Genomic DNA, 16,682 nt, shown 5'->3' with positions numbered 1-16,682 from the left:
CTGAGCTCAGCTGCTTCTCATATTTTATGAACTGCTGCACAATTTTGTAAATACAACAAAGATATTCTGCACTCAGTAGAGTGCTTTCTGGCAGAGAAGCCTTTAAATTGACGATATACTACTTTTATTTGATCTCTGCTTTGGAGATCTGCTTAAAATCCTGTCAAACCTTTTAGCAAGATGTATGAAGACAAATAATAAAGCAAACTTTTCCATTAAACAGTTATCATTACATTTTACATGAACTGTATTTCAAAGCATTTCAAGAGTCCCTGAATTTTGTTTGGTTTATAGCATTTGTGTTCATATTCAGGAAGTGTTTGATGATCTTCAAAAGATCTACCCTCTGCAGTTTCCTTTTATCCAATTTCAAGTGAGACAATGAAAGAAGAAGAAAAAAAGTTACTTATGTAAATAGAATTTAAGTGACTTTATTAAGCAAAAGAACAAAGAATGGGGTCAAATACCTGTTCCAGATCGCTGTCACTGCAAGGGTATAAAAGAACAGTTTGATAAGGTAGCGTTTTCCTGTCTGCTGCAGTCTTTAGCAAGGTTATAACGGACAACTCACAAACTGTAGTGAAAATAAAGCATATAGTTCCTCTTAAACCTTTTACGTGTAGGACATAGGTCGTATACACTCAATAAGAGTATACCTTTTGAATTCTAGGGTGGATACTTTTGATTTTATAATAAATAAATAAAATCAACTTTAAAAAGCACACAAGATTCAAAAGTTGTAATAGAAAATTAGATTAATCTGTTTTTATCTGCTTTCCACCTTTTTAAATGTAGAGCCAGTACCATACAGATTTTTGTATTTTAAAAGAAGATGAGTTTAAGGGACCTTGTCTTTTGGATGATATGGTTTGGCAGACTTCCATAGTTGGGCAGATTTGAAAAGTGAAGAATCTGAATTGGAACCATATAAGCAGCTGACATTTACAGAACAAATTTCGTTTAGTATGTGCTAGTTTAATCTATGTAACAAGCCATTTAGATGTGATGATAGTAACTTTTTTAAGCACTAACAGCCAAACTATGTAGAAAGAGTTTGGGAGCTGAGATTTTAGAGAATTTATTCTTCATTTAGAAACAAAAGCACAAACATCTGTAGCACTATGAGCACATTTTCATTTAAATTAGCTGCATTAAGTTAGTATACATTACAGTTCAGTTACAACACAATTTTGCTGCATACAAAATGCTGTATTCTTAAAGAAGGTCATTATCCTTTGCTCCTCATCCTCAGCTAAGGATGCACAGCTATTCACTGAGGACATCAGAAGGGTATACCCTGTTCTTAAGTTACAGATGCTTAAAATCTAATGTTTTATAATGAAAACAAAAGTACATTTGTTTTTTTTTTTCATGTTTGAATGGTTCTTTTCTAGTTCTTCAAATTAGGGAACTAGATTAGCTAGGATGTTTTTAACATGTGAGTGTTTAGTGCTATTGCAGTGCTTAGAATCTAATTCTTTTACAGTCACAATAAAGTTTCACATTTAAATTATCCTCAGTTTTTATTTAGAGTCCAATTCCAATTAATCAGGCCTTTTTAATTTTATAGATCTTGTCAGAACACAGGAGGCACTATTTCATGTTACTTCTGCAAAAAATATGCCTTTCCTTCTTTCTCCCTCAGGTTCAAAACAATTGTGTACAAGTTGCAACAATCCCCCTATGTCCTTCCTAGAGGAAAGAGAAGTCTCTCCTGTCCTTGCAAATGGAAGATTTTTGTCATGTCTTATAACACCTAATGAATTATCAGACTTTTGCTTTCATGAGATAAAATTCCCTAGCAGTTTTTTTTATTTATTTGTCTACTTTTGCTCAAAACAGAATTTTGTACACATTCTGTGTTGAAAAATCTCTTGGATTACCCATATTTTGGGTTTTGCCACGAATTATGTTTAAAATACCTGAGTAAATTGAGGTATCAATCAATATTGGCATCACGGAGATGTGGTCGGATGGCTCCTATGACTGGAGTGTTGGAAAGGAAGGATACAGGCTCTTTAGGAAGAACAGCCAGGGAAGATGAGGAGGGGGTATCACCATCTATGTCAATGGCCAGCTGGAGTGCATGGAGCTCCACCTGGGGATGGATAAGGAGCTGGCCAAGAGCTTACAGGTCAGGATTAAAGGGAGGGCAGGGACAGGTGACGTTGTAGTGGGGGTCTGCTACAGGCCACCCGACCAGAAAGACTGAGCGGATGAGGCCCTTTATATACAGATAGGAGCAGCCTCATGTTCACAAGCCCTGGTCCTCATGGGGGACTTCAACCACCCCGATATCTGTTGGAGGGACAACACCGCAGGGCATAAGCAATCCAAGAGGTTCCTGGAGTTCATTGATGATAAATTCCTTCTCCAAGTGATAGAGGAGCCAACAAGGAGAGATGCTATGCTGGACCTTGTTCTCACCAACAAGGAAGGGCTGGTGGGGAATGTGAAGCTCAAGGGCAACCTTGGCTGCAGTGGCCATGAAATGGTGGATTTGAGAGCCTTAAGGCAGCAAGGAAGCTCACTACCCTGGACTTCAGGAGAGGAAACTTTGGCCCCTTCAGGGATCTGCTTGGTAGAGTACCATGGGATAAAGCCCTGGAGGAAAGATGGGCCCAAGAAAGCTGGTTAATATTCAAGGATCACCTCCTCCAAACTCATGAGCAAAGCATCCCAACAAAAAGGAAGTCAGGCAAAAACACCAGGAGGCCTGCATGGATGAACAAGGAGCTCCTGGACAAACTCAAACATAAAAAGGAAAGCTACAGAGTGTGGAAGCAAGGACAGGTACCATGGGAAGAATACAGAGAAATTGTCCAAGCAGCCAGGGACCAGGTTAGGAAAGCTAAAGCCCTGATAAAATTAAATCTGGCCAGGGACGTCAAGGGCAACAAGAAAAGCTTCTGTAGGTACATCAATGATAAAAGGAAGACTAGGGAAAATGTGGGCCCTCTCCAGCAGCAAACGGGAAACCTGGTTACCTGGGACATGGAGAGGGCTGAACTACTCAATGACTTTTTTTGCCTCAGTCTTCACTGGCAAGTGCTTGAGCTGCACCACCCAAGTCACAGAAGGCAAAGGCAGGGACTGGGAGAATGAAGAACCGCCCACTGTAAGAGAAGATCAGGTTTGAGACCATCTAAGGAACCTGAAGGTGCACATGTCCATGGGACCTGAGGAGATGCCTCCGTGGGTCCTGAGGGAACTGGTGGATGAAGTTGCTAAGCCACTCTCCATCATATCTGAGAAGTCGTGGCAGTCCAGGGAAGTACCCACTGACTGGAAAAGGGGAAACATGACCCCCACTTTTAAAAAGGGAAAAAAGGAATACCTGGGGAACTACAGTCCAGTCAGTCTCACTTCTGTGCCCAGCAACATCATGGAGTGGATCCTCCTGGAAACTATGCTAAGGCACGTGGCAAATAAGGAGGTGACTGATGACAGCCAACATGGCTTCAATAAGTGCAAATCGTGCCTGACAAATTTGGTGGCCTTTTACAATGGGGTTACAGCATTGGTGGATAAAGGAAGAGCAACTGACGTCATCTACCTGGACTTGTGTAAAGCATTTGACACTGTCCTGCATGACATCCTTGTCTCTAAATTGGAGAGACATTTATTTGACAGATGGCCCACTCGGTGTATAAGGAATTGACTGGATGGTCGTACTCAAAGAATTGCGGTCAACGGCTCAATGTCCAAGAGGAGAGCGGTGACAACTGGTGTTCCTCAGGTGTTGGTATTGGGACTGGTGGTGTTTAACATCTTTGTCAGTGACATGGACAGTGGGACTGAGTGCACCCTCAGCAAGTTTGCCAACGACACCAAGCTGTGTGGTGCGTGAAAGAGTAAAAGAAAACCCTCTGTAGCTAAGAACTAAAGAGCTCTTTCAGGATCATATGATAAGATTTGTCTGCTTACCTTGAGGTACTAAAACCAGTAGTTACTCATAGAGCACATGTGCTAGATAAGGAACATTACATGACATCTTTCAAGAGTGATTAGCAGTTTTTTTATTTTTCATTTACCATAGGTGGATGAGCCATATCACTTCTTTACGCAAAATTTCATGGCTTGATCTTTCATCAAGAATGTAAGAGATGTGGCTTAATTTCCTTTGTTTCTTAAAAGAATTTTAAATTATATCTGATGCCTCCTAGGAGAATTATCTTGCCAATGTGGCTAAAGGCTGTTGTTTCATTTTGCATAGAGAATTAAAGATTAATTGAGGCAATGAAAATGGAAGTTGAGTATATTTTTCCAGTCTAGTAGTTTGGTACTCACATGGTAACAGTGAATGTTGATTCATTGGTTATTTCAGAATTTTATTTCCCAACTGTTTAATGTATGAATTTCCTTGAAAAAGTGTTCCTCCTCCCCTGTTTAATGCCATACCCATTATGCTAAAGAGGTTAGCCAACATTTGCTCACTTTGTGACTAACTGATTTTCTAATCCATTTATGTGAAGCAGAAGTCATAGGAGATGCATGTTTAAATCCCCAGAGGCAAACTGAATTGAATTTAGGTGTCACGCATTCTGACTGCGTGTGTTAATTACTGTATAAAAAAGCAGCAGCAGTATCAGCTACTGTAGATATTTTTAAAGAAAAAAAACATGACATTTCCTATACTACTGAGTAAAATATTAGGGCCTTGAAGGGGAGAAATGCCTTTGACTGCATAAGCTTTTACTGCTGACAAGACCAGGCTCAGTATTGCTGTTCATGGCTGCTTTTTTGAGTTTCTAGTCCCTCATTATGTGTAAGGACCTCATGCAGTTCTGGATTGCAGTGTGTAGGAACGGTTAGAAAAATACTCAGTTGAAGTCCTTAGAGCACAAGGTCCTTTGTGTATCTGGCCATTGATCACAAATGAAAGAGATTTCAGGCATCAGGACGCCAGATCTCCAATAGCTTGGATGGTCTGGAGAGAAAGGAATCTTTCCATGGATAGGGCCAATGTTTCTCTAAAAAAAAGTCACCTAAATCTCCAGGTCAAGAAATTGGGGGATTAAACATGGCCTTAACCTGGTATCTTAACATTAGCAAAAAGTGGCAAGAAAACCTTAACCTGAACTGTGACACATATTGTATAATTTTCCTACTGAGGGAGGGAAGTTTGCAAAGAAGGGCTTGCTTTGCTTTGGAAACCTCTTTCTGGGGCCTGTGTCAGTGATTTACTGACTGACATGAGATGAGCTAGGAAACTTGACCGGTCAGAGGACATGAGCAATCCTTTGTCATGATAACGAAGGGAATGATAGGGCCTGATGAAACTGCATAGCTGTCAAATATTTGCAAGGTATTTGAGAAGGGGTGGTATGCACTGAAAACAAAGTACGGTTGTACAACATGGGTTGGAGGTATTTGAGTGTCAACTTGCGTTCGAAGAATTTTGCAATGATGTAATTGAATTTTAGTAAATAACTAATTGTTCATAGCAGAAAGCATGTCTGCTGCTTGCAGAATGTAGTGTACTTTAGAGGGGTAGTAATATCACATTAACGTGAGTTCGTAACTCTCATTATCCCTCATCTTATACATCAGTACTTTTATTCTCATATTTAAATTACCTTGGTTTTGAACTTTGGAACACAGACTTATCAGAGCAGGAAATTTGGCCAGTTCTAGATTAGAGAAAGCCCATTTTACACTTTTTCTATTACTGCATAGGTCTTAGTGGTTTACAGTCCATCACTTAAACAAAATATAGAATACTGTATGAATGTTATGTAAGAAAAAAAACTTTGCTTCCATAACATTTTCTTATTTTCTTCTCCTCTTCAGCATTTTACTTCTATATTGTCCAGTTCTTTGAAGGAGGTAGATAATAAGATACCAATGCAGCCTAAGGGAACATAGATACTTTTGCATGGATCTTTATTTGGGCAAACACTTGTTTGCAGAAGGCTTGTGTAGAGTACTGGTGTTGTAAACACAAGAAGACATGGAGTAGTATGGGTCTAAACATGTCTGGCATTAATGTTGGCATTGCTTTGAATTACATTTTATAAACTTAATTAGTTCCACCTCCTTCCTAAAAATCAAAGACAAAAATAGCTACATATGAATATGTACACACAAATATATAGAGATATGTAGTATGTATCATATATTTGAAAGATCCTTTACCAAAGAAGTATCAATAATAAAAATCTCATTCATTTGTTAGTCTACTACGGTTCTTTGAAACTTTTAGACAAAGTAAACTGACTTTAAACATCGTAGAAATACCCGGTGCATCTCACAGTCCCCAACAAAGGAAGAGTTTGGCTGTCCGAAGTTTGGTGGCAGGAGTTCTTACTCCCCAACACTCTTCTGTCTAATAAATATAATGCAGCTCAGGGCCTAAGTAAGCTAAGGAAGGGGAGAACATAAATCTCTACCTGAAAATAGCAAATGAGCTCTAACTGTGCACAAAACCAAAGATCCAGAGCCAGCTTACTGGTGATTTCCTTCTTCACTTTGCCTAAGGAGATCCCAAATGTAGAGTAGAAATAAGACTCCAAGTAAGACTGTGACTATCTCATTCCCCCTCCGCTTCCTTTCTTCCCCCCTTTCATATTTCCTTCCCTCCTTCCCCCTTCCCTCCATCCCTTCCTGCCTCCCTCTCCTTCTCCTTCTTCCTCCCTTTTTTCTTCAGTTTTATTGTAGGGAGGAAGTCTAAAATACAGAAAATGTCACTGTTTTTAGACTTTTCAAAAGCAGGAAGCATATAAATTTGATGATGTCTGTGAAGGACTCGGAAATGTAAACAGAAAATTGTTAGATTGTTTATTTGTAAATATGAAACATACATTTCTTCTTGAACATGTTTAAATGAATTATCTTCTGATCTGTCTTTACACTATATTTTCAAAATCATTCGTTACATATATACTTGTTAAACTATACTCAGTTTTACCTAAAATTGTAAACTCCACACACTTCCAAAAATTAATATTTTAATGTCCTATGAAACGTAAAAATCTATTTAATATTTATAGAAAAATACATATTTTTTAAACCTATCACATCTTTTATAAAATACATCTGTTGATTTACAATTATATGTTATTTTATTATTATTTTAATTGTTATAACAGGTTTTTACCAAAGTCTGAATGAGGTCTGAATGACGTTTATGTCAAAATCTGTATTTCACATGGTATATTTTATCTTTAGACTGATCAATGAGATATAAATACCAATCTCTTGCACCTTAAAAGAAATTGTAGATTAATATTAGTATGTTACTGTTACTGTGGGATTTTATAAGGTATTTTTAGGCCATTTTTAAGCATTTTGAATATTTGTTTGAACAGCACACCAATATTATTTTCTATCTGTTTGCATGTTTTCATTTATGTGCTGAAATTTATACTGCACATTTGGAATAATTTTATTAGTCTTTATTCAGAACTCAAACTGAGCCCATGAGCTGGAACATACCACTCTTCCTACGCTTTATTATTTTCTTTACTGGGGAGCAATGACAAAAATGTCTACTCCTGAAAGTGTCAGTAAGTTCGTAATACAGATGGCAGTGAAAAAGACTCACCTACTCTTTACATGGAAAAGAAGGGAGCTGTCTGCTTGGCCCTGACTGATATCAGTAAATGTTGGTTTGTTTTTTAGTTTTTCTGTTGTTATTCCTGGTGGAGAAAAACATGTTTGAATGCTCTTGATTTATTGGCAGATTCTTTTACCACAGCAGCTTATTGTCTGCTTTTTCTAGTACTTGTTTGTAAAGCTGAATAGGGAAGTAAAAATCAATGTTACATTTATTTGAAATCTTACCACAATAACGATATTTCAACAAAACATCCAATTTTTATGGAATCCAGCTAACCTGCATTATAGATTAGTCTGATGGGAGGACCATGGGATAAATTGGAGGTAAAGGGAATTACGTGAAAGCACGTAAGTGCACATAATAAATGTACCCAGTGAAATGCAGGAGACAGATAGCAACTTTGGCAGGGTTTCTAGGAGTTGGTCCTACAGATGAAATCTGAGAGAAATATACTTTTCCTAGATAGCCCACTAGAGTTTTCACAGAGTCTAAATATTACTGCAAATAACCCATATTTTCTTGAAATGGATAATTCACTTCTTTTTTTAAATGTGTCTGTTTTCTTTAGCTGAATGTGGAGCAACTGTCTCTGCAAATGAAGGAACCTTGCTGTCTCCAAATTTTCCATCTAATTATGACAACAACCATGAATGTATCTATAAAATTGAAACAGAGGCTGGAAAAGGGATCCATCTCAGAGCCAGGAGCTTTCAGCTGCATGAGGGAGATATTGTTAAGGTAAAAAGAAAATAATGTCACTTTCTACCATGCTCAACATTCACATTGCATAACAACTCTGCTTTTAACACCAATTATTTTTATTTTCATTTCACTTTCTCACAAAAAATTAATAAATTCTATGTGGATAGCATCACTTTCTTTATACTAGATTTAATTATTTATACTAGATTCAAAGGGACTATAGGTGACATTAAGAGTTCAGTTACATTTATAGAAGTATTAGGCTGTTTACAGTGGGTTAAATTCTAAAAAGAAAACCTAAAATGTGAACTTGGATTTCGAATATTAAAGTGTCTATATTATTTTCTGTTTGCAGCAATATTTATAACTGTAGCATGGTGATTACTTAAGAAAGGACAGGTTTTAATTTTGGTACATTTTTATTTTCTTGTTTTGTCTTGCACAGAACTTTTTTTTGGTTTTGTTTCAAATTAATTATGTTGCTCATTTGAATAGAAAGAATCTAGCTAACATATAGCATTGTAATATTGACTAAAACTGTAATTACAGAAGATGGTTTTCATTCTTTTGTGCTGTACATAGCCTTTGAAACACAGCCTAAATATATGCAGATTTTGAACATGTAATGTACATTTCTACACCATGGGCATAATTTGTCTTGTCTTACTAATAGCTGTTGCATACTTGTATGTACTGAAAATCATGACATTCATCTGAAGTGCTGAGCATACATTAACTTATTCTTTCAAATTTATGTCTCTAAATTTTCAGAGTTAATTGATACTTCAATCACCAACTATTCAGAATTCAGTTAGCAACTTGCTTTCTGAGGATCTCACAGCAACCATGTAACATGTTAGAAATTGCTGTCTACATTTTTAACTTGATTTTACTATTTTTATTTGCACTGAATGCTTCCCACAAGGAATTTAAAGATATCATTGTTATTGATCAAATTTTGGTGGCCATGCTTTTATCCATTTTGTCATCTTAAGAGATTCCTTATATAAATAAGTGTGACAATTCAATCTGAAGTTATACATGTCCTGCAAAGTACAAGGCATTTAGAGATACAATGAAGGTGGGGAGAAAAAAAAAAAAATACTTCCCTTTAAGTATTTATTAATGTAAACATTCATATCTGTTATCATACCTGTTCTTTTTAGCAAGTACAGACTGGATTAGACCATGAAATAAGCAAAACTTTTAGAATCCCCAATAGTATTAGAAAGTTACAGTCAAAAGAACAGCATTTTCTCCATCTTTACCCACAAAATCACTGATAATAAACGCCTCCATACTTCTGTGGCCACCATGGATGAAACACTGCAAGACCTTGGCCAATGGTTTTCCTTTTAGATAAAAGAGAATTGAGAAGGTGGGCAAAATGTGCAATCTATATTGTCCTTTGCTCCCATCTTCCATGATATGACAGTGCAGATCCCCAAAAGTATTTTTGCTCTGAACAGATGCAGCAGACAAGGAAGAACTTAATTGTCCACTGTCCTGGTTTCGGCTGGGAAAGAGTTAAGCTGCTTTCTAGTAGCTGGTATAATGTTAAGTTTTGGGTTCAGTATGAGAAGATTGTTGATAACACACTGATGTTATCAGTTGTTGCTAACTAGTATTTATACTGAATCAAGGATTTTTCAGCTTCTCATGCCCAGCCAGCAAGAAGGCTGGAGGGGCACAAGAAGTTGGGAGGGGACACAGCCAGGACAGCTGACCCCAGCTGCCCAAAGGGATATTCCATACCATGTGATTTCATGCCCAGTATATAAACTGGGGCGAGTTGGCCGGGGCAGGTGGATCGCTGCTCGGTGACTAACTGGTCATCAGTCGGTGAGTGGTGAGAAATTGCACTGTGCATTACTTGTGTTGTATATTCATCATCATCATTATTATTATTACTATTTTCTTCCTTTCTGTCCTATTAAACTGTCTTTCTCTCAACCCACGAGTTTTACTTCTTTTTTCGATTCTCTCCCCCATCCCCCTGGGTGGGAGGGAGGGAGGGAGGGAGTGGCTGTGTGGTGCTTAGTTGCTGTCTGGGGTTAAACCATGACACCCACTGAGCTGCTTGAATATGGTACATAAGTCTGCCAGAAGCTTTGCACACATCAAGTTTATAAATAATTTAATAAACTAGCTGAACAAAAAAACCCTTAGAAGACTCTAAACAAACATTTAAGAAACTCAGTTATCCTTCAGAACATTTCATGAGTAATATCAAGCATACTTAGAGATATTCCCTGGGGATATAAGAAAGATTTGCCTGAGAGAAAGCTGTTCTGAGCAATCTGTTAGATACTTTCTTCTTTCATAGATCTGTTAGCACAATACTCTTGAGGATCCAAAGGAAGCAAAGGCAAAATTGTGGTGATGTCTGTACTGCAAGGCCTGTTCTCTGGTTCTGAGGCAAGTGGCACAGCACAACTTCCATTTATACAATTAAACACTCTGCCCCTATACCCTCCGTAACCTTCATTTATAACAATAAAGTCTATTTCTTCTCCACTCCCATGCCAGGATGTCCTTGTTCATATTTCCATTGGAATCAGCCCTTGATCTAGCCCCCAAACTTACCCAGGCATTGTCCAGAGGACTGCCAAAAGGAGCAGGACAAAATCTTGACTGAAAATGTGCCAGAGGTTGAACAGAGTGCACAACTGAATGTTAATGTTTGGGCTTGTGTCCTAGCTCTGTTTATATTAGTGGCTAAAGTATCTCTAGTATTCAGGTTTTATAAACTTCTCAGCTTCTGATTTCGTTAGTTAATCTATAGGAGATACTCTTCTAGACTGAAAGAAATGTTCTTTCCAGTCTTGCCATGCATCATGAGATGATACTGCCTGCCTGCTTACCACTAAAAAGACACTTTGTGATGATTTAAAGCCTGCTAGCTGAAAGGAGAGAACATTCCAGCAACCTAGTACAGGAAGCCAGCATGAAGAATTTTTGTTTCCACAACAATGCCAGTTATCTTGGAAACATAATAGTTACCTTGCCGAGTTGAACCAAATGGTCCACCTAGCTCAATATGCTTTCTTGATAATAGTGATAGGTGGTTTTATTTAGGTAAAATATGCAAGCTTGGCCACTGTCTGTGCTCCATTGCCCTTACACTCCCCCAACATCCACAGCTGTTGGGTTAAGTTAGGCCACACTTTGCTGTCTCTTCCATCCACTACTGACATGTTGTCTTTGAATTTTGGTAGTCCTTTAAATTAGTTGATGCTGCTAGAAGCCTATTCTATGACAGCAAATCCTAGACATCAAGTTTCATTAAGTACTCCTTTGCTCTAACAATACAGGATTTGATGAATAGTTTTGTATTCATGTTCTCTAATGCCTTCATGATTTTGTAAACCTTGATCATATCCCTGTTCAGCCTTCTTCTGTCTAAACTTAGTCTCTATTTCCAAGGCAGATGCTCCTCAATCATTGCCTGTGTCTGCATTTTCCACAGCTCTACTCTGCCCTTCTGCCCATGCACAGACCAGAACTAAATAGAAAACTCAAGAAATGGATACTACAAGGCAGTACTATATACAGAGGCAAAATACTGTCCTCTATTTTGGTTTTAACCTTCTTCAGTCCTCTATAAACTCATATTTCAGTGCTACATCATCTTTAGGACTAATCGTCAATTTTGTTTTTATACATGTGGAGTGATGTCTTCTCCTTCATACACGGTCATATATTTGTCTTCTTCAACAATTTATTGGAGGTCACTATTGCATTTCTTTTCCATTTTATTTTTACATTTTTTTCAAAGAAGTTAGCCTTTTTAATATCAGGTAGGAAAAAGGGAAATATCTTATGGACTACAGCACCTAATTTTTCAGCAGGAAGGATGAGTTCATTCTCAGCTAACATAATATTTTATTTTATTTTATTTTACTCCCTAAAATGATTCAGAAATAGAATAGAAGAGAAGAGAATATTTTAGTTGGAAGAGACCAATCATCTAGTCCAACTGCCTGAGCACTTCAGGGCTGACCAAGAGTTAAAGCATGGTATTAAGGGCATTGTCCAAATGCCTCTTAAACACTGACAGGCTTGGGGCATCGACCGCCTCTCTAGGAAGCCTGTTCCAGTGTTTGACCACCCTTTCAGTAAAGAAATGCTTCCTAATATCCAGTCTAAACCTCCAGCGGCGCAGCTTTGAACCATTCCGTGCATCCTATCACTGGATACAAGGGAGAAGAGCTCAGCACCTCCCTCTCCACTTCCCATCCTCAGGAAGCTGTAGAGAGAAATGTGCCTTAACTGTGGTTGTATGCTTCAGTTAATGCCTAGTTTAAGCAAATATATACTATCTACTCTCTTCTCCCTCTTCCTGTTCCTGTCCTGATTTGCATGGGAAGGAGATCTGAGCACGTGAGACGGAAATAAATTTTCATGTGCTCTGACCAGATCTACAGTCTGAGCAATTGGGAAATTAAGACACTCTCCAAAGGCTTACCTTTCCCACAGCTTTGGCAGGGCTCTGGATTTCTGAAGTTTGTTTTCTTTCCTATCTTTACCCTAAATATGAGCAAAATATGTTATAAACACCAGCCTTCTATCTTGTGTTTGCACAGAAGAAAGCCCCAAGACTGCCTTGCAGGCAGCTTGCGAGGGATGCACTAAGGCTTAAGAATATTTATAAACCTTGTGCTGAAATATAGGGCATTTTCCCATCTGAATATCTTTTTAAAGAAAATATGTACATACGTAATGTTGCATTGGGTGCAGGTGCCCAGGTTTTGTTAGCGGGGACCTGCCGGGCGGCCCCTGTGAGGAGCGGCCGGGGCTGCCCCGAGCTGGACACAGCCGGTTCCAGCCGGTTCCAGCCGGTTCCAGCTGGCTCCAACCCGCCCACCCCAGGGCACCGCTCGGCCCCGCAGGCAAGGACAGGGTGCCTCGGGGGAAACGTACTCAAGAAAGGGCAAAAAATGCTGCACAGTAGTGTGTGAGAAAGAGGAGTGAGTAAAAAAGTGTAAGAAACAATCCCGATAATGCCAAGGTCAACCCACCACGAATGTTTTATGAAGTTTATAATATCACTATTTGTTTGAGGTAGGATCGCTAAGAATTCCATGAGGATGTAATGAAAAGATTTAGGAATGTATATAGGAAGATGCATAACAATGTCAGCAAGCTATACAGGAATTATCTCTTGGACCATCGAAGCAATATTTTAAAAGCATTTCCCTTTGGGATGATTTTATGCCATAAAGATCTCCACAGTTAAGGAAAACTGCAATTTAGTTGTAAGTAATTTCTTTTTACTGTCAGAATGAGAAAGTGGAGTTTAAGAAAATCTAGCCAGCATTTTCTTCTCCTTCAGGTGAGTGTCTGTTTTTACATTCCCACAGCAGGTGCAGATACATTAGCACTGTTACTAGAGCATTTCACCTCATGAATAATTGTAGCACTGTCCTCTTCTCTTGCCTGCATATTTTAATCCCCGCAGTAGAGCAAGCACTTCCCTTTTAGTTCCTCACAAATGTTTAGGTGAAATGGGGCATCCCTAAATGCTCTGGCTACATTTATCCTAGTGCTCCAAACAAAGCTGTGATCATTCCCTGCTGCCCCCGAGGCCAGCTTCTGCAGTTTGACTACATCCATAACGTTAAACTCTCTAATCTTACAAAACAAGGTGGCTCACTCAAACTGTCTCTCAGAAACAGTCGTGGCCTATGCAGCTCCTGCACTAATGCTTTCTCTGGAAAGATTTGTGAGGGTGTATGTTAGTAAGGCTGCATTAAATGTGTGCCAAGGATGTGCTGACAATAAATACTGTGTAGACAATCAAGTTGTGGTGACTGGACTCTGGCACTGTTTACTGGCTTTGAAAATATAAACCACCTTTGGCTGTATATATGCAACTAGGTTTACTGTTGGTACAAGTGGGAATATTGAGGCTGGATATTGAGGCTGTGGTACATAGGGAATAACATAATTTGCAAGGGTATTTCTGACATCAGTAAGACCAGTGCATGAGGAAGGGTCAAATCTAATGCTTTCAAGGATAATACATGCAGGGTAAGGACTGTAAGTCATGGGCAAACCTTTCCATAGCTGTGGCAAAGTTTGAACTTGAATTAGCAGGAAAGAAATCTGAACTCAAGTAAAGAAATAGAAACAGAATCACCATTTTGAGGCATATGGCAAAACTGAGTACCTGGATTATCTGTTTATTTTAAAGCTTATCCTTTCTCACTCACTAACACTTCAGCTTCCCGATCTCCCTGCTTTAACTGCCACTTGAAATGTCATAATTCTTTAAAGTGGCTGCTTATGGTGAAATCTTTATAATGCAATCACTGTGAATTTGTTAGAGGTAAGAGGAAAACCAGAATGTATTTTCATGTCTTTCATTTATTTAGTCAAATAGACCTTCCTTTTTTTTTCATTACAGAGAAAATAGTGATTGTAGCATGTGAATTATACTTCAAATGCGTTCTCCTAAATGAGTTAAAGAGGCACACTATATATGAGTTAATAGTGATAATGTCTAGACTACTATATTAAATGTGTTCTCTGGCTCTGGAGACAGGCACATAGGACAGAACACAATGGTTGCACAAAAGCTGCCTATTGGGAATGGTCCTTGGCCCACACTAATTACCAAATCATGACCAAGAATTGTTAGGGAAAACGCTTTTTCTTTCCCAGGGATAGTTCAAACAAGTTATCAGTATAGACAGTGGAGATTCAGTGCTTATATTTGTTCACTAACACTGTTTCAATTACAAGAGTAGACATGTACCTACTTACGTCTATAATGTTAACAACAGCTGGACAAGTATCACCAGTTAAAAATTGTCACAGCTTTTTTTACAGCTGCTTTCACATGATCCCTCTTATCTCATTTTTCTTTCATAAAACAATGTTTTCATTTGTGTCTGGATTCATGTTGAGAGATACTATTATTTAACTTGCTGATCCTCAGGTAGGAAGAGTATCTGTAACAGTGAGGTAGAACACTGTTGGAACAGAATGTCTAAGGGACAATTGTAGTAATTAGCAGTTGTTTGGTTTTTTTTAAAGATGAATAAAAATCACTTTTTTTTTAACATAGATAGCATTTTTATTAATTACAGTTAAAAATAGATCATGCCATCCAAAGCAATAGCTCTCAAACCAAGTAAAACATATCTGAGCTTTTAGCATAATATATATGAACAGAATGTTATTGAAAAATAAATTTTATGGTGAATGAATGCTTATTTATTTTGCACAATAGATTTCTAGCTCTGATAAATAAAGTGTAATTAGTCCGTGAAAGTGATCTGTAGTTCTGGCCCAGGACAATGGTAGAAGCTTGGAAGCATTTTTTCAGATACTCTTAGTACAGCTTAAAGTCTTATTCCTGCCAAGAGGTAGACATTAACTATGTGTTACTGCTCGCATGAATCTTAAATACAATTGTGTCTTCCAACAGCTCATCTATGTGCCCTGATATAAGACAATCTTTGCCTTAGTAATAAGGAAAGAATGTATTGTTTTATCAATACCTAGCATAATATATTATTTTTCAAAAGCTTCTTTTAGGGAAGCTTATTATTTATATCTGTGTATGTTTATTAAAATGAATTTATGCTTTTATCTTAAAAAATCTTTATGGATGTTGTTATTTCATTCATGTCAGCACTTGAGATGAATGAGGTACTTTCAAGACATTCACCTATAATGATGGTATACTGGTATTTGCTCCACTGAGAAGATAACTCTGCTTTTAACTGTTGGTCATCATCCATAAATGTAGTTGCAGTGGTATGTCCTCTCAAAAGATGCATTTCTAAATTTCATTAATAGATCTAACTGGACATTCAAATAGGACGAAGTGTCTGTGACTTAATTGTAGCAGTTTATATTGTTGAATAGGTCACTGCCCGCTTCTGGCTGGAATCAGCATAAATCCTCACTCTACCACAAGGTCTGAGAATGGAGAGATGAAGATCCAGAGCTTAAGATATTTACTGTAATTGTAGCTTTTGCACTAGTTGTCTACAGTCACTCTAGGACATATGAGATCAGGGTGAATTATATTTTACTTCATATTAGAAACCAGCTGTTAAGATTCATGACTTCCTTTATATAAGCATCCACATGAGGTATGGTATATGTTTTGGAAGTAGGAAACTCACTTCATATTTGCCTATTTTTTCATGACAATGTATGGGTGATTTATTTAATTTAAAGAAGAAATTAGCTTTTTTTAATTCATCTTGACACACAAAAAACCCACAGAAGACCATTTTGGCACTTTATGGCTTTCAAGGTTTTGCAATAAGCAAAAATAATTTTTCACCCCTGAGCCAACTCTTTGTACTTGTCCTATATTAGTGAACAATAGAAAAGACGTTCTTATTCATTCTAGGATTTGAAAAATTGCAGAGGTATTGTTGATTTTGTCCTCTATTGA

General features: G+C 37.8%; 1 protein-coding gene across 1 annotated transcript in view; it reads left to right on the top strand.

Annotated features, from left to right (window-relative positions):
* The window catches only part of CSMD1 (CUB and Sushi multiple domains 1), a 1,239,551-nt gene that overhangs the window by 951,953 nt on the left and 270,916 nt on the right, over positions 1-16,682 (top strand). The window contains exon 22 of the mRNA XM_030037616.2: positions 8,130-8,299. Coding sequence (XP_029893476.1) covers positions 8,130-8,299 — 170 coding nt within the window. The remainder of the gene's footprint in view (positions 1-8,129; positions 8,300-16,682) is intronic.

This window comes from Aquila chrysaetos, chromosome 15 (assembly GCF_900496995.4).
Source record: "Aquila chrysaetos chrysaetos chromosome 15, bAquChr1.4, whole genome shotgun sequence".
Lineage (NCBI taxonomy): Eukaryota > Metazoa > Chordata > Aves > Accipitriformes > Accipitridae > Aquila > Aquila chrysaetos.
This window is presented reverse-complemented; position numbering and strand designations above follow the sequence as displayed.